Source organism: Halichoeres trimaculatus, unplaced genomic scaffold (genome assembly GCF_033239565.1).
Source record: "Halichoeres trimaculatus isolate MK-OKI-2021-1 unplaced genomic scaffold, fHalTri1.1 fHalTri1_scaffold_18, whole genome shotgun sequence".
Classification (NCBI taxonomy): domain Eukaryota; kingdom Metazoa; phylum Chordata; class Actinopteri; order Labriformes; family Labridae; genus Halichoeres; species Halichoeres trimaculatus.
This window is the reverse complement of record NW_027437196.1, coordinates 29,125,334-29,152,889: the sequence shown is the minus strand read 5'-3', so window position 1 is coordinate 29,152,889 and position 27,556 is coordinate 29,125,334. Positions and strand designations below refer to the sequence as shown.

The 27,556-nt window shown below is 40.6% G+C and overlaps 1 protein-coding gene across 1 annotated transcript in view; it reads right to left on the bottom strand.

Moving 5' to 3' along the window:
- Nucleotides 1-752: 752 nt before the first annotated feature.
- Nucleotides 753-27,556, bottom strand: part of lancl2 (LanC lantibiotic synthetase component C-like 2 (bacterial)) — a 48,984-nt gene continuing 22,180 nt past the window's right edge. Inside the window, exons 6-10 of the mRNA XM_074693522.1 lie at nucleotides 25,929-26,075; nucleotides 16,112-16,294; nucleotides 10,178-10,354; nucleotides 7,078-7,150; nucleotides 753-3,747 (exon numbers count right to left, since the gene is read on the bottom strand). Coding sequence (XP_074549623.1) covers nucleotides 3,671-3,747; nucleotides 7,078-7,150; nucleotides 10,178-10,354; nucleotides 16,112-16,294; nucleotides 25,929-26,075 — 657 coding nt within the window. The 3' untranslated portion in view covers nucleotides 753-3,670. The remainder of the gene's footprint in view (nucleotides 3,748-7,077; nucleotides 7,151-10,177; nucleotides 10,355-16,111; nucleotides 16,295-25,928; nucleotides 26,076-27,556) is intronic.

Genomic DNA, 27,556 nt, shown 5'->3' with positions numbered 1-27,556 from the left:
CAATTAGCTCCACAGAAAACCAAATACACAGACTGGGACGAAGGTCAAACACTCCGATACAAATCACCAGCAAACACATTAGGACCAGTCAAAGAGACACTCCGACAAACAAACAGACACACACATTTCTCTATGTGACACCGTCCTCATGCAAAGACATTCAGAGCAGACCTCTGAGAGAGTCAGGCTCTGTGTGCATCCATGAGCTGTCTCCACCAATGGAGGACAAATCATCACCTTGACTCCTGATGATGGCATCAGGTCAAAGTGGCTTCTCTGATTGGTCAAACTGCCTGATGATGTGAGGTCTTGTTCAGTCAGCTTTCTAAAGCTGTTTGTCCTGAAAGACGAGTGAAGTCTTTAAAAAGCACTTTGAAACATATTCAGTTTGCAGAGCTTTGCAGACTGTTATTGTGTGTTATTATTGTTATTGTATGTTATTACGTGTTCATTTAGAGCAGGGGTCTGCAACCTGTGGCTCTGGAGCCTCATGTGGCTCTTTGACTCCTTTGCATTGGCTCCTTGTAGCTTTAGAAAAATATTATTGATATAGAGATTTTTTTTCTTTCTTACAGAGGGTATTGATGATAATGACACAGACACTAAATAAATCACAGTTTAACATTTTGTTGTACTAAATATGTATCACCTCTTGAAATAAAGCTTTTTAATTTTTTGTGATTTTTGCATTATTTTCTCAAAATTTTGGACGAATTTTAATTTCAATTTTTTAAAATAATTTCAAATTCAGTAAATAATTCCAAATTTGTGGGATATTTTGCATTCTTTTAAGCCTTTATTTAAATCCCTTTTTAGCAATTATTTGAAAATTTTACAATTTTTTGAAAATTAACCAAAATTTTTAAATTGCATTATTTAGGTTCAGCAAATTTTTTGAAAGTTCAAATTTTTTTGCCCAATTTTTTTTTTTTTTTAAATTGTGTTTAGATAATTATTCACTAGATTTTTACTTAGTTTATAATTGTATACACTTTTTGTCTTTCTTGTGAAGATGAAGTACATTTTGTGGCTCTGGAATGACTTTCATCCAGGTGAGCTGAGGCAAAATGGTTCTTTCGAAAGTAAAGGTTGCAGATCCCTGATTTAGACCACTTTAAAGCTGCTGTTTGCAGGTTTTTGCCACTGGTAAAACCAACACTGATGCATTTATGAGGAAAAAATAAAACAAGACCAGGAGAGACAGAATGAATCATGAACAGGAAGGAGGAGAAGTGCAGTGAGTTACAGCACGCTGCAAACATTTCTGATGAGTCACACGTTTGATGTTAAAATAAAAAAGAATGATATTTCCTTTAGAAAACATGACTCAGACATGTACTGAACATAATCATCAAAGAAATAAGACACAGCTCACGGTCCAATAGAAATGTCAGAATGGATTCATGAATCAAAGGAGGTGAAGGACAAAGACTCAAAATATGACTTTAAAAAAGGACGCTAAAAAACTGGTCTATTTGGGTAACAGGTGTGATGTCATTACCCCACCTTAGCTTCTCAACTTTTATTAACATGTTTAGTATGTCTCTTTATATTTTTTTTCTTCTTCTTTACTCTTATCTGTTTCTTCTACTCATATTCATTCCATTTCAGTCAAAGGAAATGACACAAAATGTGTGCTGTACTGAGACGAACTGAACTGAACTGCTTGGTGAAAGCAGGGCTTCAGTTTATCCTCAGTATTAAAGCTGATTAAAAGATGAAAACGGAGGGGGATCAGGTAAGAGCCATTGTTTGGTGATCTCCAACTGTGGAACTACTCCCTCTGCAGTGGCTGCGATGCTTCTTGAATCGGTAGAATTTGATTTCACTTTTTAAAACAAATCGATCCTAAATGTTGCCCCTGTGTCAGGTGACATATTTGTCTACAGTGACGTTTGGTTCCATTTCCCATCAGCTCATGGACGCACACAGTAGACTCAGGTCTGAGATCACGGCTGTTAGTACGTCAGGACGCTAAAGGTAAGGTGAGACTGGGGAAAGACATGAGTAGTATTCATGGTGGGTAAAGTTAAGGCCAGTACAAACAGCTCTGTTCTCCAGTTCACACATTTAAGTCAAAATAAATAAATTAAAGAACTAAAAAGAAAGAGTTCATGTGCCTTCTCAGTACCAACATCAGAGTTAGTGAAGTGAACTGTACCCAATAGCTGAAATACGAACTTTAAAATGTTTTGATATTAAACTGAAGCCTGATACATGCTGCTAGATTAACGCTAACAAGCTAGCTCTGTCAGGCTTCAGCAGAGATGCTATAGTTACAAAAACAGCTCCTTTATTTTGAAACAAAAGGGGACATTTTAAAACCTTTTCAACAAATCAAACTGGTTCTCCTAATGCCAAGTCCCTCATCACACTGTGGAGAAAATTAACTTTTTGTTTCAAACCAGGGGAAAAATTTCACTGACAGGTTAGAAAGCCTAGCACTGTGCTAACTTTGATTGGTGTCAGAGAGGGAGCCTGATACCAGTGATGATTGAAAAATGTATAACCACTCATTGATTAACAACTTTTTTCATTTTTTTACAGAAAAGTACTTCAAATTTCACATAAACTGATTCTTGGCTTTATAAGTCACAACATTAAAACATTTTTAGCGTTTGTGTGAAACAAATAAGTAGTATGGTTTAAACAAAGAAATATTCACCTTGTCACAACAATTAAGCAAAAAATTGTGCAAATATGAACAAGCAAGGTTAAATTTGCTCCACTTTCTGGTGTACAACCTAACTTAACAGCACAAAAGGTCTTTCAGTAAAGCCAGAACGGTAAAATAAAATATTTAGATAAAACATGGCTGATACATTAGCTTCAATAACAGAGAGAAAACTTGTTTTTAAGGAGGAATCAAACAGTTTTTACACCTTCTCAAAGCTTTCCACTCCGACAGGCTCCACCTCGTTTGGAAAAGAAAACAGTTGTTTCTGTTATTAAGTAACACGTAAACTAAAGAAATCAAACTCTTGTGAGCTTATAAAAGGTTCTCTGACTCAGTGGTGGACTGAGCTCAGACAGAACCTTCCCCCACGATGTGACACACACACCTGCAGAGCTGAAACATCACATGAACACACACAGGAAGAGGAGAGCACTACACTGACAGGATATGAGGCACCGAGAGCCGTAACAGTGAGCATGCAGAGGCATAGAAATACCAAAACAGCTTTAATTCACTTATACAAACGCACACACACTCACAAACATCCACACACACACACACACACACACACACACACACCCTCTTTCTTGGCCTAGGTGCTACTGTAAGGCTGAGGGTGTCGAGTGTGTTCTCCTGCGTCCGAGCCAGACGTCGGCTCCACGTCTTCAGCCCAGCACACTTAAAGGATGAGGAGGGTTGGAGGGTTGACAACAGCTGACTCTGTTTCCCTGACATGTAGCACAGGATGTGAGAGTGCATGCTGAAGAGGAGAAACATCCATTAACACTGTCTTCTTCAATCCTGCCTCTCTCTGGATTGATAACATTCAGCCTGTCTTAGAAGAGCTCACACACACAACCTAACAACACGTGAGGTCACGCCAACAAACAACAGCAATCATTCTTTTTGGGCTGATCGTGAAAACAAAGGTTGAACGCTGTGACACAAACGCATCCTTCCTCTTCATCATCCTCAGTCCCTTTGGTTGGCAGGTCAAAGTTCAAATGCAGGGAAGCAGGAAGCTTCAGGCTGAGCGATCTCTGATAAGTAGTAGATGGTTCCTGCCATACCTGAGAGGAGAAATAGATTCATCACCACAGAGAGTTATAGCAACACAGAGCAGACTGCAGATCAAATACACAGAGAGGGAGGAAGGAAGAAGAGAAGGAAGGAGAGAGGGAAGGAAGGACACTTTCCAACACAGTTATTTATTATTTTTATTATTATCAGTTATTGGTTATCTTGTAAATTACTCTTTACAGTGTATTTTTTCAAGTTTTTTTATTTGTATTTATTTTTAACTTCCTTTATTTAATTTTTAACCTCTTCTTTTCACAATGTTTACATCTATATCCTATATGAAGAGATGTAAGCATGTATGTTGTGCTTCGATGACGTTTTGTAACCCTGAGTGAGGAGGAAACACAGTGGATATGAGACCATGCTGCACATTGATACGTTACACTGCAGGGGGCACAGGCACAGATGGGCTGTCTGTACACTACACAGCACGGACAGACTATCTGTGCTCCACACAGCATGGGCCCATGTATCCATTGATTTTTACAGTACATTTAGTGTTCATGCTGATAAATGAGATGTACTGATCCACCAGGATTAGGGCAGACAAGACAGCTGGTTGTTGCCATCGAGCATAAACAGCTGGTCTGTGCCATTAAGAACACAGACAGCCTGTACCCTCTGTGCAACATCTCAGCGTACAGCAGGATCTCATATTCACTGTGTTCCCTCCTCACTCACAGTTGCAAAATGCCATCACTATAAAAATTTCTTTGCTGTAAAAACTTGATGAATTACGTTAAACCAATATCGTTTGTGTTTTTCTTGATCTTTCTTTTGTGTTCAAATTATTTTGAGCTTCATGTTGAAATAACTTAACCCTGTTAAAGCAACAAGATGACTTAATTATGTCAACATTTTTTTTACATTATGTATATGTAAGGAGGGCTGCACGGTGGTGCAACGGTTAGCGCTGCAGCCTCACAGCAAGAAGGTCACCGGTTCAAATCCCCACCTCGGCCGGTGGGTCTTTCTGTGTGGAGTTTGCATGTTCTCCCCGTGCATGCGTGGGTTCTCTCCGGGTCCTCCGGCTTCCTCCCACAGTCCAAAAACATGCTCATCAGGTTAATTGGTCACACCAAAATTGTCCCCAGGTGTGAGTGTGTGCGTGCATGGTTGTCTGTCTATGTGTCAGCCCTGCGATTGACTGGCGACCAGTCCAGGGTGTACCCTGCCTCTCGCCCAATGATTGCTGGGATAGGCTCCAGCCACCCGCGACCCTAAACAGGATAAGCGGTATAGAAAATGGATGGATGGATGGTATATGTAAGGAATGTTTCGATCATAAAGATGGGGACAGGATGGGTGGTAGGGGTGTAATGATCCATCGATATAGATCGATACATTGATTGGTTAAGCGATGATCCAATCACATCGATGGAAAGTCGAAACATCAATCAACATCGTGGTCTTTAATGTACGCCTTTATTTTGAAATCCCGACCGGAAACGGACACACATGTCCGTTTCCGTCCAACCGCAAGTCCTTCTGAAGTTTCCTCTCAAGCCTCACGCACTCTGCGTATGAAACACATATTTGAACCTTTTCACTCTCTGACACGCCATGCCTGATATTTCTCCTGCTGTAAAACGTACTGTTCAGCGCCCTTTCATAAAGTTAAAAAGTAAAACGACGAGAGCTTAGTGTCATTCCTCCTCCACATCGACTATTGCACAGTGAAACAAAGTCTGATCACACTGACATACAAACTGTGGTTATCAGGCATCACAGTAAAAAAAAAACTATCATTGTTAAGTTAGTTAAGTTGATAGTTCTAACTTTGAACGATAGAAATGTTTGGGTTTAATTAAAAACAAAGCTTCACATTTTTGGTTTGATAGAAAATGGTCAAATGTTGGAGGTCAATAATAAAGTTTATGTAATCAGTCATTTTTAATTATAGTGTTGCATCATTACTTGATATAATAATCAAACTTTACAGTATAACAGTAAGACCCATAAGGTAATTGTGGGGGCAAAAAAGCACCTTACCTGAATTTAAGCAGTTTTAATTTTAAAACATAATCAGATCATACAGATGGCTATAATCCTCTACAAACTGTCATACCCAAAGGTCAGCACATCGTTCCACATTTCAGTAATATAACTATCAATATTGTTTTGTATTTCTTTCTTGCCTCAGGTGAAATGTTGCTGATTGTGTTCATTGGGGACATAATATCGTCTTAAATGTATCGTATCGTGACAGACTTTGTGGTATCGGCAAATATCATATCATTGTCCAAAGAATCAATATCGTATCGTCATGAAACTGGTGATTTACACCCCTAGTGGGTGGTGTGGGTTAGGCTGGAAGGAAAAAAAATGCTACACTTGTGTGTACTTTTGTGCCGTCTTTATTTTTGGAAATAAGGAAAAAAAATTAAATATCAAGAAGTGAAACAAAGCATCAAATAAACATCACTACATCTAATTGGTGCCATCGGCAACAAACCATCAGCTCTAATGCAGAAGGGAGGCAGAATATCCTTCCGGACCATGAAGTAACTAAAAATAAAATAAATCTAGAGTTTTATTTGCTTAAAAAAGTATAAAGCAAAGAGCTAAGTAGAAAACACTGAGCTGTTAGAAATCTAGCAAGGGGACGAGCTTAGACACCTGTGGGATCTAACATTCATACATTTTCATGTGACTTTAACCTAAGAGTCACCTCTTCCAAACAGAGAACTTTTGTTTTTTACAAGGATGAAATGAAAAGTTCAAATGTAAGAGAAATAAGTCTCACACTTTTAGAGGCTGCTCAGCGTGTAAAGCTCTGACAAAGCTCATTGTCAATATTAATAATCATCACACACGGTTGTCTATTCAATCTTCATGGCATTATGTTGAGTTCAATGTGCAGAAATGTGATATTTTCTCTGATCATGTGATTTAATCAGGTTGTAAATGTTATCTGTGGGATTATTCATCTGGTATATTTTAACTTATAAACAATAATCTGCTCTTTTTATGTTCATTTTATTAATGCCTTTTGTTTTTTGTTTTTTGTTTTTTTTAAAGCCAGCAACGACTCAGTGAAAGACATGACAGCTTATTGGTGTTAGAATCAGAGTTTAAAAGTCATGTGTTTCCCCTAACCCTGCAGCCCTGCAGCCCTGCAGTGACGTCCACTCTAATGTTCCATGTTTGGGGTTTCACAGAAAGCAGTTTAACTGTTCACTGGAGGAAGATGGCGTCCTGTTTGAAATGCAAAATACAGTCCAGAGATTTCACTCCAAAAGGTGTTTGTTGAAATAGCAGGAGATAAATGTCAGAGCAGTAACACATTAACCTGTGCAGAGGGAAATAAGATTTGGTACCTTCAAACAGAGAGTAAGGCCGGTCTGGGATGCGGCAGCCGTGGGTCCCGTAGTCCAAACACCACTCAGCAAACTGGTGGAAGATAATCACAGTTAATGACACCTTCATCTGTTCATGAGCCATACCTGACATATGGCCACATGATTACAGCATCACACATCTTTACAAAGGATGAAAAAGACAAACATGATACATCCACGAGACAATATTCCTTAAAACCAGGAGCTGTGAGACCAGTAAACCTTTTTTTATTATCCTCTTTTTAAATGAATGGTCTTCGTTTCTGTTGCTCTATTGTTGGCGGGTTTGTTGTTCCTCACTGTTGCCTGGGTAAAAATAATAGAAGAAGCCTCCAGGTCTGAAAAATAAGCCTCTGCAGCAGAGACTCAGACCTGATGTCTTCCACAAAGATTGACTCCATCAGATATCACAGTGGCCCAATTAGGCAAGGTTTAGTGATGAATAATCACAGCTCTTAGGGAATAATTACCACAACAGAAATATACTGGGGAGGTCATTGTGTGAATAGTAAGTGTAAAGTATTTCTAATACATAAAAAATTGGGCTTTTTTTTTTTTCAACATTCTGCCACATCAACAGTAAAATTGACGAATGTACCATGACACAGTTTAGATTGTCTAAAGCAGGGGTTGGCCACAAGAATTCAGACAGGTCCAGTTTAAGAAAATGTATTGAATCTAAGGTCCGGTTCAGTAGGGAGCTCTCTGAGAAGGAAAGAGTTTGAATTAAAGCACGTCATGATGCTGGTTTTCTCATTTTCATGACAGGTGGAATGATACAGCTGTCAAGCAATAACATCCACATTTAGAATTGACAATGTTTAAGGTCACCTAACATTTAAGTAAACAGAAACATTTGCAGTAAATAGGTTTAACATTATCATCTAGGTATAAGAAGGGATGTATTTAAAAATATGAGAGAATAAAAGAGAAAAGATATAAAAATAGTTTTTCAATAACTGCACAGCACCTGAGCGTCACACAGTGCTTTTATGCTCCCAGAGGGATGAATGAACATAAAAAGAATAGAGTGTATATTCTTTTTATTGATCCCCCATAGGGGATTTTTTTTGCCACATTAGCTCACAGAAAAAGTGCAATAAACACAATAACAATAAAAAATAGAATAGTAATTAAAAAAGAATATGAAATCAGAAATTTGAAGAAATATAGAAAAAAATAGAATAGAATAGTGAACATGAATGATTCGGTCCACTTTTCTTTTCTTAGACTGTGCCATGGATGGATGTTATCCTCTCTTTACACCACAAGCTCACTTGTCTCTGTCTTTTCTCTCCGTTCACTTTCTTTGTTTACTTTCTCCTTCCTTCGTCCTTTTGTCTGTCTCTTGCTTCCAAACTTTCACCTGCATGCTGAGCAGTTGTATGTGAAGCCTGGAACGCAGAGACTTCATTGGCTGAGATAGGTCACATGGGATGGCTTAACTTGAAGCTGATTGGTCTGTGTGTTTCCAGCTTTGCTCAACCATTACCATAGATACTTTAAAGTGATACTCCTGGATGGAACAAGTTGGGTCCTGTCACAAGGTTTAGGGCAGAAATTACCCCTACAGCAGTGTTTCTGTGCAGCAGAAGCCCAGAGCGCTCGCACCAAACACCCCCTCCCTGCTCCTCTCTCGCTTTCCTCTGCACTCAGACGGAGCCATATTTGACTTGACCAAAAAACACAAATAAACGGACTCTCACCGAAAACATCTGATATCGGTCTGCATTCACGCTTTATTTAGAGAATTTTCAGCGCATTACTTTCACACAAAAACACCGCTAAATAAGGCTCTAGTTCTCATCGTCTCGTGAAACGGCGCTACCTCCGCTGCAGAGCCTCAGCTGGCTACGAGGCGCTCGGCGCTTAGTGTATCAGTCCATGCGCGGTGTGCCAGATTTAAACAAACACAGGTAGTCTGCCAGGACGAATTATGCAATAACAACGTAAAGGTGAGTGATTATGAGAGCGAGGACAACCTGCCGTTCACTTTGAATAAAGCGTGAATGCAGACTGATATCAGATTTTTTTGGTGGGAGTCCGTTTATTTGTGTTTTTGGTCAAGTAAAGTATGGCCCCGTCTGAGTGCAGAGGAAACCGGCAGAGGAGCAGGGAGGGGGTGTTTGGTGCGAGCGCCCTGGGCTTCTGCTGCACAAAAACACTGCTGTAGGGGTCATTTCTGCACTAAACCTTGTGATAGGACCCAACTTGTTCCATCCCTGAGTATCACTTTAAAAGCTGCACCAGTGAAAATAAAAGCATCTCGTCAAATTCAAAATCCCCCTCTTAATTTACTGAGGATAGGTCCAGGTCTGTAAAAGATGATGAATCAGTCCAGGGGAAATGTTAGAGTAAACTAGTTTATTTATTTGATCTTTATTTTACCAGGTTAAACGTTTCAGAACCAGTTCTTGTTTAAAAACTTAAGTTTATTTATTTTACACGGTTAGGCAAGGTTTACTTTAAAAGGTTTCCAGATACCGCTGCCTTTGACACAACCATCCACTTATGAAACCCTTCATACTGTGAACATCTTAACCTGGACATTTTACCCATCCCAAAATAAACTCCATCCCAGTCGTGTGTAAGGGGTGGAAGCAGTGGCATCGATGAGGAAAAAATGACCCGAGGATGAAAACCATTTTCACAACTGCTCTTTTAGGGCCTTTAGGGATAAAGGAAGATGAGTCTGTGTGCTAAGATCAGATTCATCCTTTTTTATACAAGGGCCCAAAAAGGTGTTAGAGATCATGGTGTTTAGTGAGGAAAAAATGTTGAACTGTTTGACTACAGGGATATCTGCTGGCACAAAACTTGATGATCTGGCTTGATCCAGTGATCCAAGAGCAGATACAATCCAATTCATTTTATTCCCTGACAAAGAGTGAAAGTTTGCAAATAAGTTTCAAACGTCAGGAACTGAGGAAGAGGCTTTCTCCAAATATGATAAAGTGTCATCTGCGTACAGCAAGATTAAAGACTTAGTTTTATTGAAGGTAACCAGAAAAAAAGGGGTTCATATGAAAATAGAGACAACTGCAGATTCTGTCTTACACTGGCTGACGCTTGTTCTCACCTTGCATGCGCGGTACAGGTATTTCTTCTCCTGGGTGAGCTTGTAAAGGGACAGGAAGGCGTAGCCGTTCCCAGCAGTACCGTGGCAGATGCCGTAACCTTTCCTGAGCAGGCCTCGCTGCCATATCACCTCAGAACATTCAGCAGCGTCTTTTAAATACTTCTCCTCTTTGAACACCTGTGGAGACATGGATGGAGATATGTCAACTTTGGACACGCTGAGCTCACAACATCCAGAAACTGCATGTAGCTGCAAAACTGCCGTGGAATAACTTATAGGCAAACTTAAGTTAGTGTTTTATTATTGTGTCAGTCTTGGATTAAGTAGATGCCTCGTCTGCTGACGAAGCTGTTTCTTTCTACTCTTGGATGAAGAAACGTCTCAGGGCAACAATAATGATGCTGATATTTTGGCATAAATCGAAAACTTCACCGAACTAAATGTCAGCACAAAAAGCCAGCTATAAAACTCCAGCTCTCACCAAAAACAACCAGCGAGTCCCTCAATGCTCACATCGTTCAAGCTGCACAATATGAAAGCCTGCTCCTGACAGGCTGGGTGCTGTTATATCTGTCTCCAGAGGCAGGATAAGAGGATGAGACGCTCCCACACGCCCAGACCTCATCAGTAGGTAATGAATCCTATCCAGAGCAGAGCCATGCCACCACATTTCATAACAGCTGACAGATGACCTGTCAGACACACATGACGCTAATGACACAGGCCCACACACAGAGCACACGGTGGGAATCTGACGCTGGGTCTGATTAGGTGAGATTATAGAAGCCAGCCTCCTTCAGCAGAATGAGCTCCCAGGAGGAGGCTCCAGGAGGAGGCTCCAGGAGCCAGGAGACGCATGTTATGGAGCTGCTGTGTGATGTGGTCTATGCTTGTTAGTGTAGAGATTAAATTAAGTCTGTCTGATTGTGCCTCTGCTGCTTTTAATTCAGTTATTAAAAGCTCATTTAGGAAATGAATGACCGGCTGTGTCCAACACGCTGTGCTTTGTTGTTCTTTTAACAGTCTTAACCATGAATTATTCCATCTCAGTTACTTTCTCTGAATCTCTGTTCTTTAAAAGCATCTCCCCATTTGGTTTGTGGACTGCTGCCCTGCTGCCCCTTCTGAGGGATTTTATTGTGTTACAATGAATGAATCCCTTTTAAAGATGGTTGAAAGTGTGTTTCAGTGATTTACATGCATTGAGTCGTTTTTGATTTTTACTCTAGTGTGTATAATATCTGGATGACATCATCTGTTTGTTTCTGACAATGGGTTTTGAAGCCTATTGCAAAAGTTTACATTTTGCAGCTTTCTCTCTGTGAGCGTGGTGGATTGTTGAGCTGCATCAGCAAGGCCTCTCACAACACGCCATCTCTGCCGAGGCTGGACGCAGAGAGACAGACATTTTGGATTTCTTCAAAGATCCTGAGGGTTAGGGATCAAAAAAGTCCAGAGGTAGACCCAAAACCATTTCATCAGCGCTGAGTAGGAGGATCTGATTGGCTGTCTGTTCCTGGACCCAGATTAAGGCGGTTACTGGAGCCGACTGCAGCCCAATAACCATCAGACACCATCTGAGAGAGAAGAGCTTTAAGAAGAAAACACGTCTTCAAAGACCTCGTCTCCTTCAACGCCACAAACTCACCGTTTGGACTTTTTCAGAGAGGAGCAAACATGGGACACTGAAAGGTGAAGAAAGTTTGATTCTCTGAGGAGAAAAACCTGAACCTTGACGTCCTGATGGCTTCAACGTTCCTGACATGACCAGGAGATCCCACTGGAGATGTTCTCACGGTGGCACAGTGGAGGGGGCGCCATCATGATCTGGGGCTTTTTCCTTCAATGGACCAGTGGAGCTTCAGGTTGGTCAGGGGCGTCAAACGGCGGCTGGCTCTGTGGAGATGTTGCAGGGGGCCTCCTTCATGACTGAGGGCCCTGGTCTGTGTGGGAATGACTGGGTTTTTCAACAGGACAACGCTGCAGGTCACAATGGGCGCCTGACAAAGGACTTCTTCCAGAGGAATCAGCTCACTCTTTGGACCATCCTGATGTTCCCCTGATCTAAATCACTCTGACAACATTTGGGGATGGATGGAGAGGGACGTTTACAGAAATAGACATCAGGTCCAGACAGTGGATGATCCTCAGTGCTTTTACAAACTGATTTCTATTTCAGGAGTTTTCAGGTTTTTTTGAGCTGTGGTCTTAAACTCTGATCAGCTGATGAACAGACTGTTTCACTTTAATTGTTTTTAATAAATTGTTTTGGTCTCCCTCCCATTTCTTTTTATAGTTTGAAACTCCACTTAAAAGATTTTTTTTTGATCCAACAGAGCAAAATGTAAATTATTACAACTTTTTTTTACAAGTCAGGTGTGAATTTCTAGACTGGAGTTTGCAACTTTGTTGTTACACTCATAAGCTCCCTCAATGAAAAATGGTTTGTAGGCTTGGATCACTGATGGTTTGTTAAATGAAAGAGTGCAACATCTGAGTGTGACAAACATAGATCTACTTTGAATTTGTTCAAATACAGAAGTTCAAGAGTCTGTGCAGTGATGTAAGAAAGATGGAGGGCTGGAATAAAATCCTAAAAAGGCTGAGAGACACAAATTTTAGGTCTGGAGTTTTGTTTTTTATGACAACAAAATCTTGACACTTGCTGTTGTATGATTGAGTGTGGTCCTGGCTGCTTTTCTAACATACTTCTTTCACTAGGAGCATCAACAGATTGAGACCCTTTGGTTAAATAAATATGAACCTAATGAGATCCTCGGTGTCACCGCTCTGTCCGATAGATGCCAGTATGAAGGCCGGGGCCCGACGCAGTCTGTCAGGGGCCTGCTGTAGATGTGGTGAGCATCATCACCTCTTTAAAGACCAACATGGGAACAGCCACATCAAGCTACACCCTCAAGCTACTCTGTTCACTATTTACATGAATGAATTATGTCACGGTCTCAAAGATGCTGCTCTGCATTTATATGCAGATGATTCTGTGATTTCCTGTCGCTCTAAATCTGTTGAACATGTCTTTCAACATCTGCAGTCTTCTTTTGACTGCATTCAGTCTCAGCTTTTGTGGCTCGGGCTGACACTGAATGCAGGCCAGACTAAAGGCATGTTGTTTACCAATAGAAAGAAGGTCCCTTCACCTTTACCTCAAATTTTCACAAAACAAGGACAGTCCATCGAACTTGTCTCATCCTATAAATACCTGGGTATACACATGGATGATTCATTAACCTTCAGAGAACATATTGAAAGTCTGCTGAAAAGGCTAAAGCTAAAACTTGGATTCCTCTTTCGTAACAAATCCTGTTTCTCATTTCATATCAGAAAACAGTATCTGCCACCTTCATGAGTGCCTTAGACTATGGAGATCTTGTCTACATGAATGCCTGTGCCAGCTCTTTGCGCATGTTAGATGGTGTGTATCATGGTGCACTCAGATTTATCACTGACAGTGCCAACTCCACTCATCACTGCTGCTTATACTCATCGGTGAATTGGCCTTCATTACATATGTGCAGACTCTTGCACTGGTATTTGTTCATCTACAAAACCATTCTCCATTAGTGCCTCCATATTTGTCCTGCTACTTTGCACAGAGAGCAAATCATTGCAGCCTCCGCTCCCAAGACTTTGTGTCCTTCAAGTGTCCTTCAGTGTTCCAGTAATGCACACAGAGCTGGGGAAAAAGGCTTTTTTCTTCTCAGGTCCGTCCTGCTGGAACATGCTCCAGCAGGACCTGAAGTTGTCCAGTCTGGTCACACTTGGTGAATTTGAAATTTTACTGAAAGTTCTGGAAAAAGCTTCTACAGAGAACTGTTGTTGTTTTAATTGGAATCTTTGTATTATTTTAACTAGAATTTTAAACATCTTGTTGTACCCTGTCTTTTGTATTGTGTAACTTTTGTCTGTAAATGTTTATAATTTTCCTGTTGGAAACAGGTCTCTCTTGCAAATGAGATGTGAGTCTCAAGAGACTAACCTGTATCAAGGTATATGCTGAAATCCTGAGGTTAAATTCAATACCTTTTTAGGACTTTTTTAAAAACCTTTCAAAAAGTCTTGAGACCTTACTGCGACTTAAAGCTGTTGTCAGCAACCAATCTTTGCAATTGTAGTTTGCATTTTACATAAATGAAGTAAACTGAGAAGGAATAAAGCTTAAAGAATAAATTAAACTTAAGGCAGGTTAATAGACATTCCCATTACAACAAGTAACAGCTGTTATTTAAGGCCAACTTGCAGAAAAAAAACAATAATTTATTTCATTGTTATCAAAATTTAAGACATGCACCTGAGGTTGTGTTATTTGTTTTCTATCAACGCTACATACGGATGGCTACTTAAGAACTGTATGAACAGAGTTTGTTGTCACATTAGCCTACAGATATGCTGGGCTGCAAGCACCTCACAAAATTAAAACTTTGCTTGTTGTCATGTTTCAAACAACAGAGGTACGAAACTGTATTTATAGATACCTTATCTCGTCCCATTGTATCCAGTAAAAAGTTGATTTGAACAAAGAATTTTTTTTTCCAAAACAAAGTGTGACGAGCAAAATGATTGTCCAACCACCAGGTGTGGTTATTTTTGAAGGTTCAGCCCCTGAAAACATTTTTCAACCAGATGAGCTATTTCCATAGTGGATATACAGAACTGTCTGTTTGGCGTGTCAGGTTAGTTTGTAACAGTCGCAAGGAGGAAAATAATGATACTTATGAAGCCAAAGCTTGCGCACCTTTAGAATTTAATACCTTGAAACATCACAATTAAGACTTTTCAATACTCTTAAGGGCCTTTATTTTCCCACAATTGATTTATCAACTTTCAATACTTTTAGGACCCGCGGACACCCTGTGTATAAATAAAGGATAAATGAAAAATGAAAAAAAAATTCTGCAGATGAGGTTATTTATGAAAACAGGGTCTCAGTGTTTTTTTTATATCTGCATGAATCAAAATTAAAAGCTCCATGACAGGTGAGAGGAAAAGACTGACCCTAAACTGACCTCCATTACCACGTCATCAGGCATTGGAAGTGATCAGATTTATCACTTGAAGGGTGAAAAACTCACCAAAAATGATGAGCCTAAAATGACCTTCATGTGTTTTAATGTGTGGGAGGAAATAACCTGCTCTAACACTTTAAACTCATAAATTAAACTCTGCTATGACCACTCAGTGAAACCTGTTGACATTAATCTTTGTGGTACAGAGCTGTTGTGCAGCCTTCAGCTCCCTGTAACTCAATGTTTAAAAAACAGCAGCTTTTAATGGAGGATACAGACTTTACAGCTGCAGCAGCTGACCTCAAATGATCGCTCAGGAAAAGGCAGCCAGGCGCTGAGAAGCTCCTACTGCGACAACAAATGGAAGACGTGTTTGTCTGCTCCGTTAATGGAGAGACAGAGATAAGCAATCGTATCTCCCTTTGTGCTTTGTTCTCTGCATGGTGCCAGAGAGGCGCTGCATTACAGAGAGGGATGAGAATGCCAAAATAGCAGCACATTAGCTGCCAAGTGGCTCCCTAATGGGCCAAGAAAAGAAAAAATTAGCCTCCGATGCATTGCTGCAGTATGTGTGTGTATGCGTGTGTGTGTGTGTGTATGCACAGACAGACTTTTTACCAGATGGTGTGTGTTCTGGAGGCGAGAAGACTGTTCTCGTCACAGTCTTCTCTCAGAACATGCATGAACAGTTCGAAGTTAAAGACGTCCACTTTAAAAGAAGTTCTCCCTGAAACTTTATGTGCTCTAAAGGATGTGACATGACTCACAGGACTGACCGTGTAGTCCAGAGTCAGGCCACAAGGTGCCAGTGTTGTTCATGTGTTTTTACTGTGGCTGAACTGACCAGGCTGAGGCTCAGAAAGTGATGACAGACTGCTGTTTAACATGCTGCAGGAGATGCTGATTTCACCTTATGAGCCATGATGAGCATGTGGAGGACCCCGGGGGCTCCGTGGCACCAGTGGACCAAGCGGTCGCTCTCGTTGCTCAGAGACGATGGGTAGTTTCCTGAGCGGAACTTCTTGTGGCGGACGTAGTCGATGCAGGGCCGGACCAGCTCTGACAGCAGGTCAGGGTGCACCTTAGAGGCTGGCTGGAGAGGAACAGAGACAGCGTTTAATGACAGGTGAAAGCTACCTCAGCTAACACTTCTCAGCTTTGACCGATGACCAGTGTGGATGTGATGTAGAAACATTACTATTATTTATCTATTATTAGATAAGTTAAACTCTCCAATTAGAGGCTAAAAACTGTCCACAGCAGGAGCAGCTCCAAATCAAAACACCCATCAGCCTTTTCTGTCGCTAATTAACAGAGAGGAAAACAAATAAAAGGAGCAGCGACGTAATGAGTGCTCTTTGCAGACAGAAAGCCTCTGAGTGGAGAAACTTATTAATGAGGTGAACTTTAAATCCAGGAAGAACATTTCATTAAATTTACCAATAACATGAACCAATACCCGTCCTTACTGAAAATCAAAAACTAATTTTCTCTGTTGGAGACAGTTTCTTCTGTGTGTGAGCTGCTTTGTCTGTCCACACTGATATTAACAGGCTGCCAAATTAAATCTTTATTTTAGAGGTTACACTGCACAATCTCAAAACTCAGCAGGTGATTTAGTCTCTGGGAATGTCTTTTCAGACTCATGAAAAGCCACATGGACCCAACAAGCCTAGCTAAACATATTACAAAGAGGACTAAATTGTTCGTAATGACAGAAAATGTACTTGTTAAGTTTCTTCTCTGTTTTTTTTTTTTAAGCCACATCTGTGTCTTAGGCTTATTCAGACCAGAAAAGTCCTTTGCTCCACTTGTTTGGTCCGGACCAAAAGTGGACTTTATTTTTTTTGTTTGGTGCGGTTCGTATTCAGATTGTACTTTTTGTAAGTGGACTATATTCTGTAAACACATCCACGCGTGTGACGATCTCATTGGACAGCACTGACAAATATGGCACACAGAATACAGACCCGGAAATGGAGATAAACATGTGTGGTTGTGCTCTTACAAGAGCTGCTAAATCATTTTCAGCTTCAAGAGCAGCTCCTTCAAAGCAGGCTTAACAACACTGTTTGAAATGTTGTAACAGCGAAGACAAATGTGCGCAGCAAGGAGACGCTATGCTCAGCGTGTCCTGACCCACAACATGCCAGCAACAGCGTGGCTAAACAGAAGACTGAGGATCAGGTATGAACCAAAGACGGTTAGGTTACAGTGGCTTTATAGGCCCAAAAGGCGCATGTATCCTGTAGTTAGTTCGGATGGACCTTGGTTTGTATTCAGACCTGCACCAGAGAACCACAAACCGCACCAGAGTTCGTTTGGAAGCGGACCGAGACCACCTCAAAAAGTGGGTCTCGGTCCGGTTGTTTGGTCTGCACCAGGGCTCGTTTGTGTCTATTCACACCTGCATGAGAAATCCGCACCAGCGTGGGAAACGAACCCTGGTCCGTTTAATGTGGACCAAACAGTCCAGGTCTGATTACGCCCTTAATGTCTTAAAAACATGACTGTTTTTTTGTAGTTGTCAGGAGACAGTGGCTTCAAATAAGTCTGCAAAGACCTTTTTCCAGAGGGGATAAAACACCAAGTCTAACAGTCTATCTAAGCTATGGAAGGACAAAACTTTTCTTGCACACAAAAATAACAATAACAAAATATTCACAACATCTCAGCTTTAAAATTTAAAATTTAAATTATTAAGGTAGAACTAGAAAAAAACAACAGCATAGGTAGTCAAGCTTTTCTCAAAAAGGGGTCACATGTGATTTTATAAAAATGAGAGAGGTCCAGCAGCTCCTACTGACATATTCATTAACCTTGAAACTAACGTATGAACGCTCTGTTTGATAATCACTCTGTTAAATTAGTCCCTCAGTGAGCTCAAACCTCCTCCTTCCACAATCACAGACTGATGAAAGCAAAGCTCACCTGTCCCTTAGGTGTCTCTGATCCCAGATGATCAGTGGTCAGTTTTCTGCAGTGTTACCTACTGTGTAAACATCAGCAAACTCTGCTTCTGACCAAGGATCATATTCTCCTATAAGGGGCTATGTGGAGAAAATGTCTCAGGATGGTTTCATGGCAGGATCACACTGCAAAAACTGCAATGTTATCAAGTATTTTTGTCTTATTTTGAGGAAAAATGTTTTTTTTCATACTTGATGTTAGCGACATTTAACTGGTCAGTCCAGAAAAATGTTTTGTTTTAAGTTATTTAAAGACAAAAATTACGTCTGAATAGGTTGTAACAAGTCAAAAAAGGCATTTTTTTCTGGACTGGTCAGGTGAATGTGGCTTATATTAAGTCGAAAAAGACATTTTCTACTGAAAATAAGACAACACTTGATAAGATTTCAGTTTCTTACAGTGTAGGATCTGGTTTGATCAGGTTTGTTTTTCCTATTCAGACTATTTTGACCTAAAACAACATTTTTAGACCCAGAAATTTCTGATACTGCCTATCTATCAGCTCTTTTTCCTAACTTAAATCTGTTCTCGTTTCCTCTGGTGTGATTTTGAACTCTCATATTTTCACATCCTGGTGAATCCATTTATCTAAAGACATCAGATGAGGAGTTGTTGAGTTTCTGCTGAATGTACAGAGCTTTAGCTTTATACCAGCAGACTATGAAGAGTCCAGATGGAGCTTAGTGAGACCTTACAGATAGACTCTGATTTGTTGACCTAACAGAAAATGTAAACGTCACAGAATTCATACCATGATTCATTTCAGTGACATAATAATACATTGTGAAATGAAAGCCAGGAGCCCACAGACTGACTCTGGACATGCCTGGTTTAAAGAGATAGGAGATATTCATCAACAGGATGTGTTCTATGTTAAGTAGTTTACAATCAAAACAGCCTCTGATTGTAGAAAGCATCAACACAGAGGCTGAGTGCTGTACGGTGAGAGTGGACCATGATGAACCTGCACTTTCTCCACTAAAACAGGCTTTAGCTGAGAGACAGACCGCCTGTATCAGTCCTGAAGGTCTACACAAGCAGCACGCTGTATCAGAGCAGCAGTCAGAGGTGACTGCAGAGACAGGGAGAAGAAGGATATATTATATAATCTGATCGCCATTCAGAGTGCAGGCGAGGATGCCTCTGAACACCAAAGGTCACAGAGAAAACCATCAGAGGTTGTTTGGTGAGTTTCATGAATTAATTAGACTGTTTGTTGACTGATCTAAAGCTGAGATTTTATGGAGGTTGCCAAATGAGCATGCTTATTTTGAGTCAAACTTTTACCCTTAACATCTCCCATTTCTGTCCTCCCCATGTCACTGTAAGTGGCTTTTTATGTTTCTTTGAAGGGATGAAACTGAAAAGTAATGTAACTTCCCCTCTGGGATCAATAAAGTACTTCAGATTCAGATTCTTATTCTGATCCTTAGAGTGCATGAGCTATAAGACAAAATATTCCCTATGAAGTGTGTATGAAACTATGCTTGTGCTCCTCAGACCAAAACATTTTTGGACCAGGCTGTCAACATTTTTATTCCCTCTGTAAAGAGGAACATTTCCTCTTTAACACGCCTAAGCCAAGGAACTGCAGTTTGGAGCACTTCAGCACCAGTTTTATATTTCAATACTGGACGTTGTTGCTTGGTAGAGTGCAACAGTGAACTTTGAAAAACGTCTCCCTGAATCAGTTTTAAATGATTTGGCCAATCCTGTCAAAATAAAAAAAGGAGACTGCAAATGTGAAGTCTCCTGTCTGTATGTTGGACTAACATCATTGGTTTAAGTCCCATGTGCTTAGTAATTTGATTCATTTTAAATCATCTCGTTGTATAAATCCAACTCAAAACAAAATAACCTAAATTTCTATACTTTTCAATTAAATACTCTCTGTGAACAAACTTCAAAAACTGAGGAGGGAACACAGTGGATATGAGACCAGGCTGTGTGTGCTCAATGCATCACACTGCTTGTCTGTGCTCCACGGCACGGGTTGGCTGTCTGTGCTCTACGCATCAGGGACCGGCTGTCTGTGTGTCGCATGGCACAGACTGTCTGTCTGTGTGCCACATGGCATGTACTTTGGAGATAAAGTAACACTATGAATACCACAAACTTCACCCTAAGTGTAAGGGAACAACACAGCTTATTATCACACTGTGGGTGTCAGAATTTTAACACTATGAGAGAGTTTAGATATTAACACTTTCCAAAGTGTAAATTTAATTCTGAATCTTCTGAGGAATTAATTAAATTCAGAGAAAGTGCTCAATTAAAAACTATTGGAGTTGAATTTTAACACTTTGGACTTTGTAGTGCAGGATTTAAATCTTGAGAGCAGTCTGTAAAATTATGCAGAAACACCAACTGTTATTACTAGGGTAGAACATTTTCTGTAAATTTCAGGAAAGTTCCCAGAAAATTTACATGAGATTTTAAGCTCAGGAATATTGCAAATTTTCAGGGTTTTGTTGCCGTCCACCTCAGTGTTTCCCTGCCATTGTAAAGAGGGGGGGGGGAGGGGGGACCTACCCCCCTGGAAATCGAGTTAATTTTACTTTCCACTGAACACCAGATCACAGCCGAAGTGATATACAGTTACCTTTCTAATAAATCAGCTCTATACCTAGTTTTTTTATTTAAGAGTCAAATTGCCTTATCATATTTATTTAATTTAAATAACGTGATGTCATTTGTACATCGTCACGTTCACATTCCTCCACATGCTGTTTCGCACACAGGGAAGTTCCACCCCAACGTGCTGGCAGACACACAAGCACATGTGTGCATTTACAGAGAAGCATAGTAAAACCACCACAAGAATCTGCCAGTGCCTTCTCTGTTACAATGCAACACTCGCTCTCTTGCCCCCCACTGCCAACCCCAAGGCTGTACATCGTCGTTTTGACATTTCTCCTCACGCTGTTTCGTGCATGGTGAAGTTCCAGGTTCACAGACACACAGGCACATGCCTGCATTTATACTAGAGCTGCACGATTTGGGGAAAAGGTGCGATTTGCGATTAGGTGGACAATATTGCGATTGCGATTGTGCTTGCGATTTAATAAAAAAAGTTGTGTCATGATGAGTCTACAGGCTTGCTTGGTTATCATGGAGAAAAACCTGAATTGCATGTGCTGACATTGCGATTGCGATTGTGATATCCTCTTTTGCGATTACGTAATTGCGTGTGCTGACATTGCGATTGCGATTGCGATTGCGATAATCGTGCAGCCCTAATTTATACACACAGACAAGTAAAGATACAACACCCCCCCTTTCTTGTTATCAACTTGATTTAAAAAATGTTGAATCAGATATGCCTCTCACCCAATGACAGCTGGGACAGGCTCAAGCCATCCACGACCCTGAATGAATGAATGACTCAGACATGTATGCATGTCTGCCTGTAACAAACCAAAATGTTTATTATTTATACATGTACCGTAAAATACCAATTAAATGCCGGGTTCCAAATAAACGCCAGGTGTAGCAGCACGTTTAGAAAAATAGACGCCCGTTCCAAATAAACGCCGGGGGTATGGTAAGTTACTCAGCACAGCCTACGAGCCGCAGTCAATTTCTGTCATAAAACGGCGCTACCTCCGCTGCAGAGCCACAGCCGGGTACGATCGGCACTCGCCGCTTAGTGTATCAGTCCCATCCATGCACGGCGTGCCAGATATAAACAAACGCAGGTAGTCTGCCAGCACGAATTATGCAATAACAACGTAAAGATGAGCAGGCTTTGAAGAGTCAAAGAAGGTGTTACCACTACCGCTGAATGTTATTTTCTGGGAAAGAAATAAACGCCTGTTCCAAATAAACGCCTGGTCTGCTCAGTGATTGAAACAAATCAACGCCCCGGCTACTATTTGGTATTTTACGGTATATGACCAGGTCAATTCCTGAAAATTCCCATTAGTTTCCAAAAATTCCCATGGAAAGTTTCCAACTTAAAAACTTCCTGAAACTTTGTAACCCTCATTAAAACATAAGTAAAGTCCAGTGCTATGTCAGTGCCTTCTCCATGTGTAATCTCTTCTTCAAACAGCAGACATACAGTGGGAAACCCTGCACAGCACGCTCAGGAATACAGATAAAATGTAGCATACAGTTTACAATTCAGAAGAATTTTTCATACATATAACTTGCATTTCCTGTGACCCTCCCACAGGCGGCTTTGGGTCTGTGCAGGAACTATACTCCCTCCATTGATCTGCACCTCCCACTATCCACTCTAAAAACTGTGAGCTGTCCCTTTAAGCTGGGTGAAGGCCAAGCCAGAAAGACCTCAGAAAGATCTCAGATTCTGCTACTGGTCTTAATGGATTCAGCACACACTCAGACTGATGTAAGAATGAATTATTTATCTCCAGCAAGATGTTCGGTGTGTTAATGAGAACATCTGTGAACAAAACCAGACACAGCTCAGTCAAATCTCTCCTGCTCTTCATTTTTAATCCTTAAAGCTAAAAAAAAAGGAGTAACTTCACTCCTCTCATCTCTCTCCGTGAGTTTCCTGAGCTTCAATTTAAAGCTGTGGGACCCTCACTCTTGAGTGTGTGTTGCTGCAGTGGGCTGATAGATCCACCCAGTGCTGATTTGCAGGCCACAGTTTGATCAGATCTCACCACAGACTGATTCAGTGGGTGTGCCAGCAGCACCAGTGTGATGTGTGGCTGTAGGAGTTATCAGCTCCTGCGCTGGCTCTCCTCCCGGGACAGAGAGACTCTACATCAGACACCAGACCAACATTAAAGCCCTGATCTACTGATTAATGTTTCCTGCTGCACTGTGTGCTGGCAGGAGTCCACTAATGAAAAAATGTGTCTTTTACTGAGTCACCAGGGACTCAGTGATTGAAGCGGTCTATACGGCTTACTTTTCAGCATCTATAAAATCTCAAACCTAATTTAAAAGTCATCAAAATAACTCACTCTGGACTGTAATGTAAAAAGATGAGCAGTAATTATGCTCCTTACATAAAAACAGTCTGTTTAGTACATTACCAATGCTAATATATGAGTCAAGTTATGTTTTAATCCCACTTTATGTTTGTTTCTTTAATCTATGAGAGCAGTTCTCTTCCTGTTAGAGAGATGTACACCGGGGAACAATCTGCTGAAACCTCAGGGGTGGAAAACAAAACAAGAACAGTGGCTCAGACAAATAATTCCTATTATTGCTCTTGAACAGAACAACAAAAGTTAAAAAAGTAACTTTTCATCAATTTCAGTCTTTTCATGGTAAAGACTGTGGGTGTAACAAAGTAGTTATCTCACAATACAACGTTTGTTCATAATATCACAGAAAAGATTCATGTTAAAAGAAAAACACCAGCTATTTTTTTTTTTTACTGATGCTCATCTTTTTACAAGGATTGATTCATATGTCTGACTGACAGAACTGGCATCAATATCTTTGGAATAGGGAGTAATATTAGGACTAAAATAATTTTTAACTGCAAATAAATAGCACAGAGTTTGCCTTTAAAATGAATGACCTACCCTAATGAAAAATGACACCCACCCACAATAGCTATTCCACAAACACGACCAGCTGGGTGAATAAATCAAGCCCACCTTTCCCAACACTGTGTGTGTTTATATGAAGCAGCTGACAGCTCTCAGTGGATCAGTCTGGAAACAAGCAGTGAAGGTGTATTTCCTGTTCAGACCCTCAGAATTAAACTGAACATTTTGAAACAAACAACCACCCCTTGAAACACAGCAGCACTGAACAGGATGGGGCTAATAGTTTGGCATAAATACATAAGCTTTGGCTCATACGCGTCAGCTGATGAGAAAGAGGGTGACTGACACTTAGCGTTTTCTTGAACTCTGATACAGGCATCATGTTGAAACAGGCCATTAGACGCTGTCTTTCTGTAGTTTTGATCAAATGTAGCTAATGTTTCTTAAAGTTTGTTATGTTAAGAGTGTTGTAAGTCAAAGTTATGAACCTCCTGATTAGAGGTAAGATCTTAAGCCCGAGCCCGAGCCGGCCCAAAATGTCAATTATTAACTTTGGGTCGGATCGAGTCGGGCTTCTCTCTCGCTAATTTTTTAAAATAAATATATATTTATATATTATGTATTGTATACTAAAACGATGAATGGAAATTAAACTAGAGGAATACTTGTTATAAAATAAATAATTTGGATAAAACAGAGAAGGCGCTCCTGTCCTTTTACCTTCCTGACCGTACACACTCACAGTTAAATACATACTAGGAAGCTTTGGGGCTCGGCTTTTTCAACCAGAGGCAGTGGCACCTGTTTCACGAGCCATTGCTGACTGAAGTCTGTAATAACCAAATACACGGCTCGGGACACATGCGCATGCTCTATGCAGTGCTCAATGCCAGATGTTCAAGAGGACGAGACCCGAGACTGAAAACCCGCACAATACATACTTTACACCGAGATGACCGCCCTGGACCACCTACCTCAGCAGGTCTGACTTCTGCAAACAGCAGCTGGTCCAGAAACATGTATGAATGGATTCATTCGTGTGCGCTGTCTCCAGCGGAGGATTTTAAAAGTCTGTTTGTTTTCCCCTTTTGTAACAAAGACTGTAGTGAACCTGCTGCGCTCTGGAGGCTTTACCCCGTGTATCTCAGATGCCTTTCCGTGTGAGCTAATGAAGCCCAGAGACCTGCTCCTGCTGCTGTTCCTCTCCTTGTCAGAGAGGAGCGTCCATGTGAGCACAATATCACACACAGAAATATCTTTAACAAACCTTTCCAGCGTTATTAAGGGTCCGGCTTTAATACTCAGGGCCTGGGTCGGGCTGGATTTTTTAGAGCCGATCTTACCTCTACTCCTGATGGACAGTAGCCTCCTGAGCCCTGATGGGACAGTGTGTAAAGGAAGCCTGCAAAGGGCTGCACAACCTCACTGTGAGTTAAAGAGAACTATTGTATGAATATATGTTCCACATTTCCAGTGAGACCTGAATATTTTGTGCCAACTATTAGCAGTGAGGTGCTAAAGTTTAGGGCCCTTAACTTTTTTAAACTTGATTTTGATTCATGCATCTTTGACTTTTGTTTTGCCAGTTTTTTTTTTTTATTTCCTTCAGGACCACTTTGTCAAAATAATCTTCATTAACTTGCACGGTTTCATTTGGCGGTATGGTTCTGTTCTGGGACTCCCTGTTCATGCTTGCGTGAAAAGCCTGAGGCAGGAAGAGCACACCTTCCTGCAAATCACGAGCCATCGTGAACGGCATAAGCAGGGAGCTCAGCAGCAAAAATAAAACCCCAGACAGAGCGAAGCAATTGACATGAATACATTGACAGGAGGAGCTGGGGTGGAGGTGGGGTGCAACATACCATCAGAGGAAGCAGAAAGGAGGGGCTAGAGCTGTTTAAAAAGAAATGACATTACGTACATGTGTGAAGCGAGATCACAATCTTTTAACGTTTAATCATGAAGCCCTAGACACAACTCTTACCCATATTTTGAATACAGATCTTTTTCTCCCCTTTCTGTTTATTCAGGGTTCAGTTAAGGTGTCTTTCATTTGTTCAAGGTGTGTTTTCTGTTAGGAAAGATCAGGGTAATTTGTCAACTTTCTGTTCATTGTTGGCATTTTTACCCCCAAAAATGAACAATTTGCTGATGGGTTTTCCTGGCTGCACCAGTTGCACCTTAATTTCCAAAAAATGGGAGTAGAAAGAGAGGTTATGTCCAGGTCTCCCCTCGGCAGGAGTTGTAACAAAAGGAAGCAGTTTATGCTTCAGTTCTTACCTGCATGAGCATGTAATAAATCCCAGCCAGGCCGTGAGCAGCACCAATGTACTGTTTCTTGTGCCATTCGTAGAGGAGAGGACAGCGATCTGTCTTCTTCTGCTCTGCTGACATGTTCTTCCCTGATTCCACGATGGCCGTCACCACCTGAACATGAGAAAAGAGGAGCAAAGGGTTAAGGTTTGGTTTCAGAGTGGGAAACCAGGAAAAGAGTCCTGCAGTCATACACATCACACATATCTGTTTATTCAAACCATTTTTGGTTTAGCTTCTCAAATGTGATTGTGTTTGGAGTTTGATGTTCAGTGTCTGACGAGGCCAATAGGACCACATCATCTGCAAAAAGCAGAGATGGGATCTTAAGGCCCCTGAATCCAGCTCCCTCTGCCACTAAGCTGCTGCTAGAAACCCTGTCCATAAAAGTAATGAACAGATCTGGTGACAAAGGGCAGAACTGGAGGAGTCCTACTCTGACTAGGAACCAGTTCAACTTACTGTTGGCAACAAAAACCAAACTCTCACTCCAGGGATACAGAGAGGAATCCACACTATGCTCCAAGACGACCCCCCCACAAGATACCTAATATCAACGTTGATTAGTGCTCAAGGTATGTGTCAAGTCAAACTACAGTCTAAAGACAGGTTTAACTGACTTCAAAAATAAAACAGAATTTAAAGCTAGCTAAAATAAAGTTGAAATAAATGGAAGATTATTTATGTGCTTTTTTTAATTTGTTAAGTTTGGGTCAAATAAATATGATCACATGTCGTTAAGTAGATAATAAACGCATAAATGAGGACTGTAAATCTTAATGATCACATAATGTTGGGTTAGGAGACCAGGAGACTAGAAGAGTAAACAGATATTTAAAAAATAAACGGGTAAATCTTAGTCAGCTTTTCATCACTTAAAAACGCAGATTTTCTTCCGGCAGGGGTTGAGCTACATTTGCATTACCCACCTGGAGCAAGTGAGGAATGCATGTCTGCCAGGAGGCAAATAGCTGGCCTAAAAGGTCTAAAACTTAAAAAGTGGAGCTGTGTAGACAACTAAACTGCAAAACCAAAGAGGCAGCCGGTAATAGTCTTGACAAACGTGGTAGTTGATAGATGTTGTCCCCACAATGCCGGCGCGCACTCTACATGGGCCCCTGTGTCTCTTTGTTTTCTTTGATTGTCTACTTCAGTACTAAAGAAACATGGTAAAATGTTAAAAGTCTGTAAAGAAAACATGAATAAAAAAATATCCGATCAATTTGAAATTATCCCTTCAGTTAAAGCAAAGACAAAAATCTAACTCAGTGTTAAACTCAGGAATTCTATTTGTAAGCAAAAAATATGTTTATGCAATGGTAAAAAATAGATAGTTTAAATTTATACGTTTGGTAGAAATGATGATTTTCTTTTTGTCAAAATACTTAAAGTTAATGCTTTTTTTTAGTGATTTACATGATTTCTTAACATTTATCTATTTATTTGCTTACTTCAAGTTTTTTTTGTTGTTGTTGTTTTTCTTTTTACCTTGGAATGGCATTGAAAAGACAAATCTATGTAGAATCTGTCTTGCTTCGTGAGTGAAATTCTGTCTACCTTGAGCAGTTTATTGTTCCTTTTCTAGTTGGGAGACT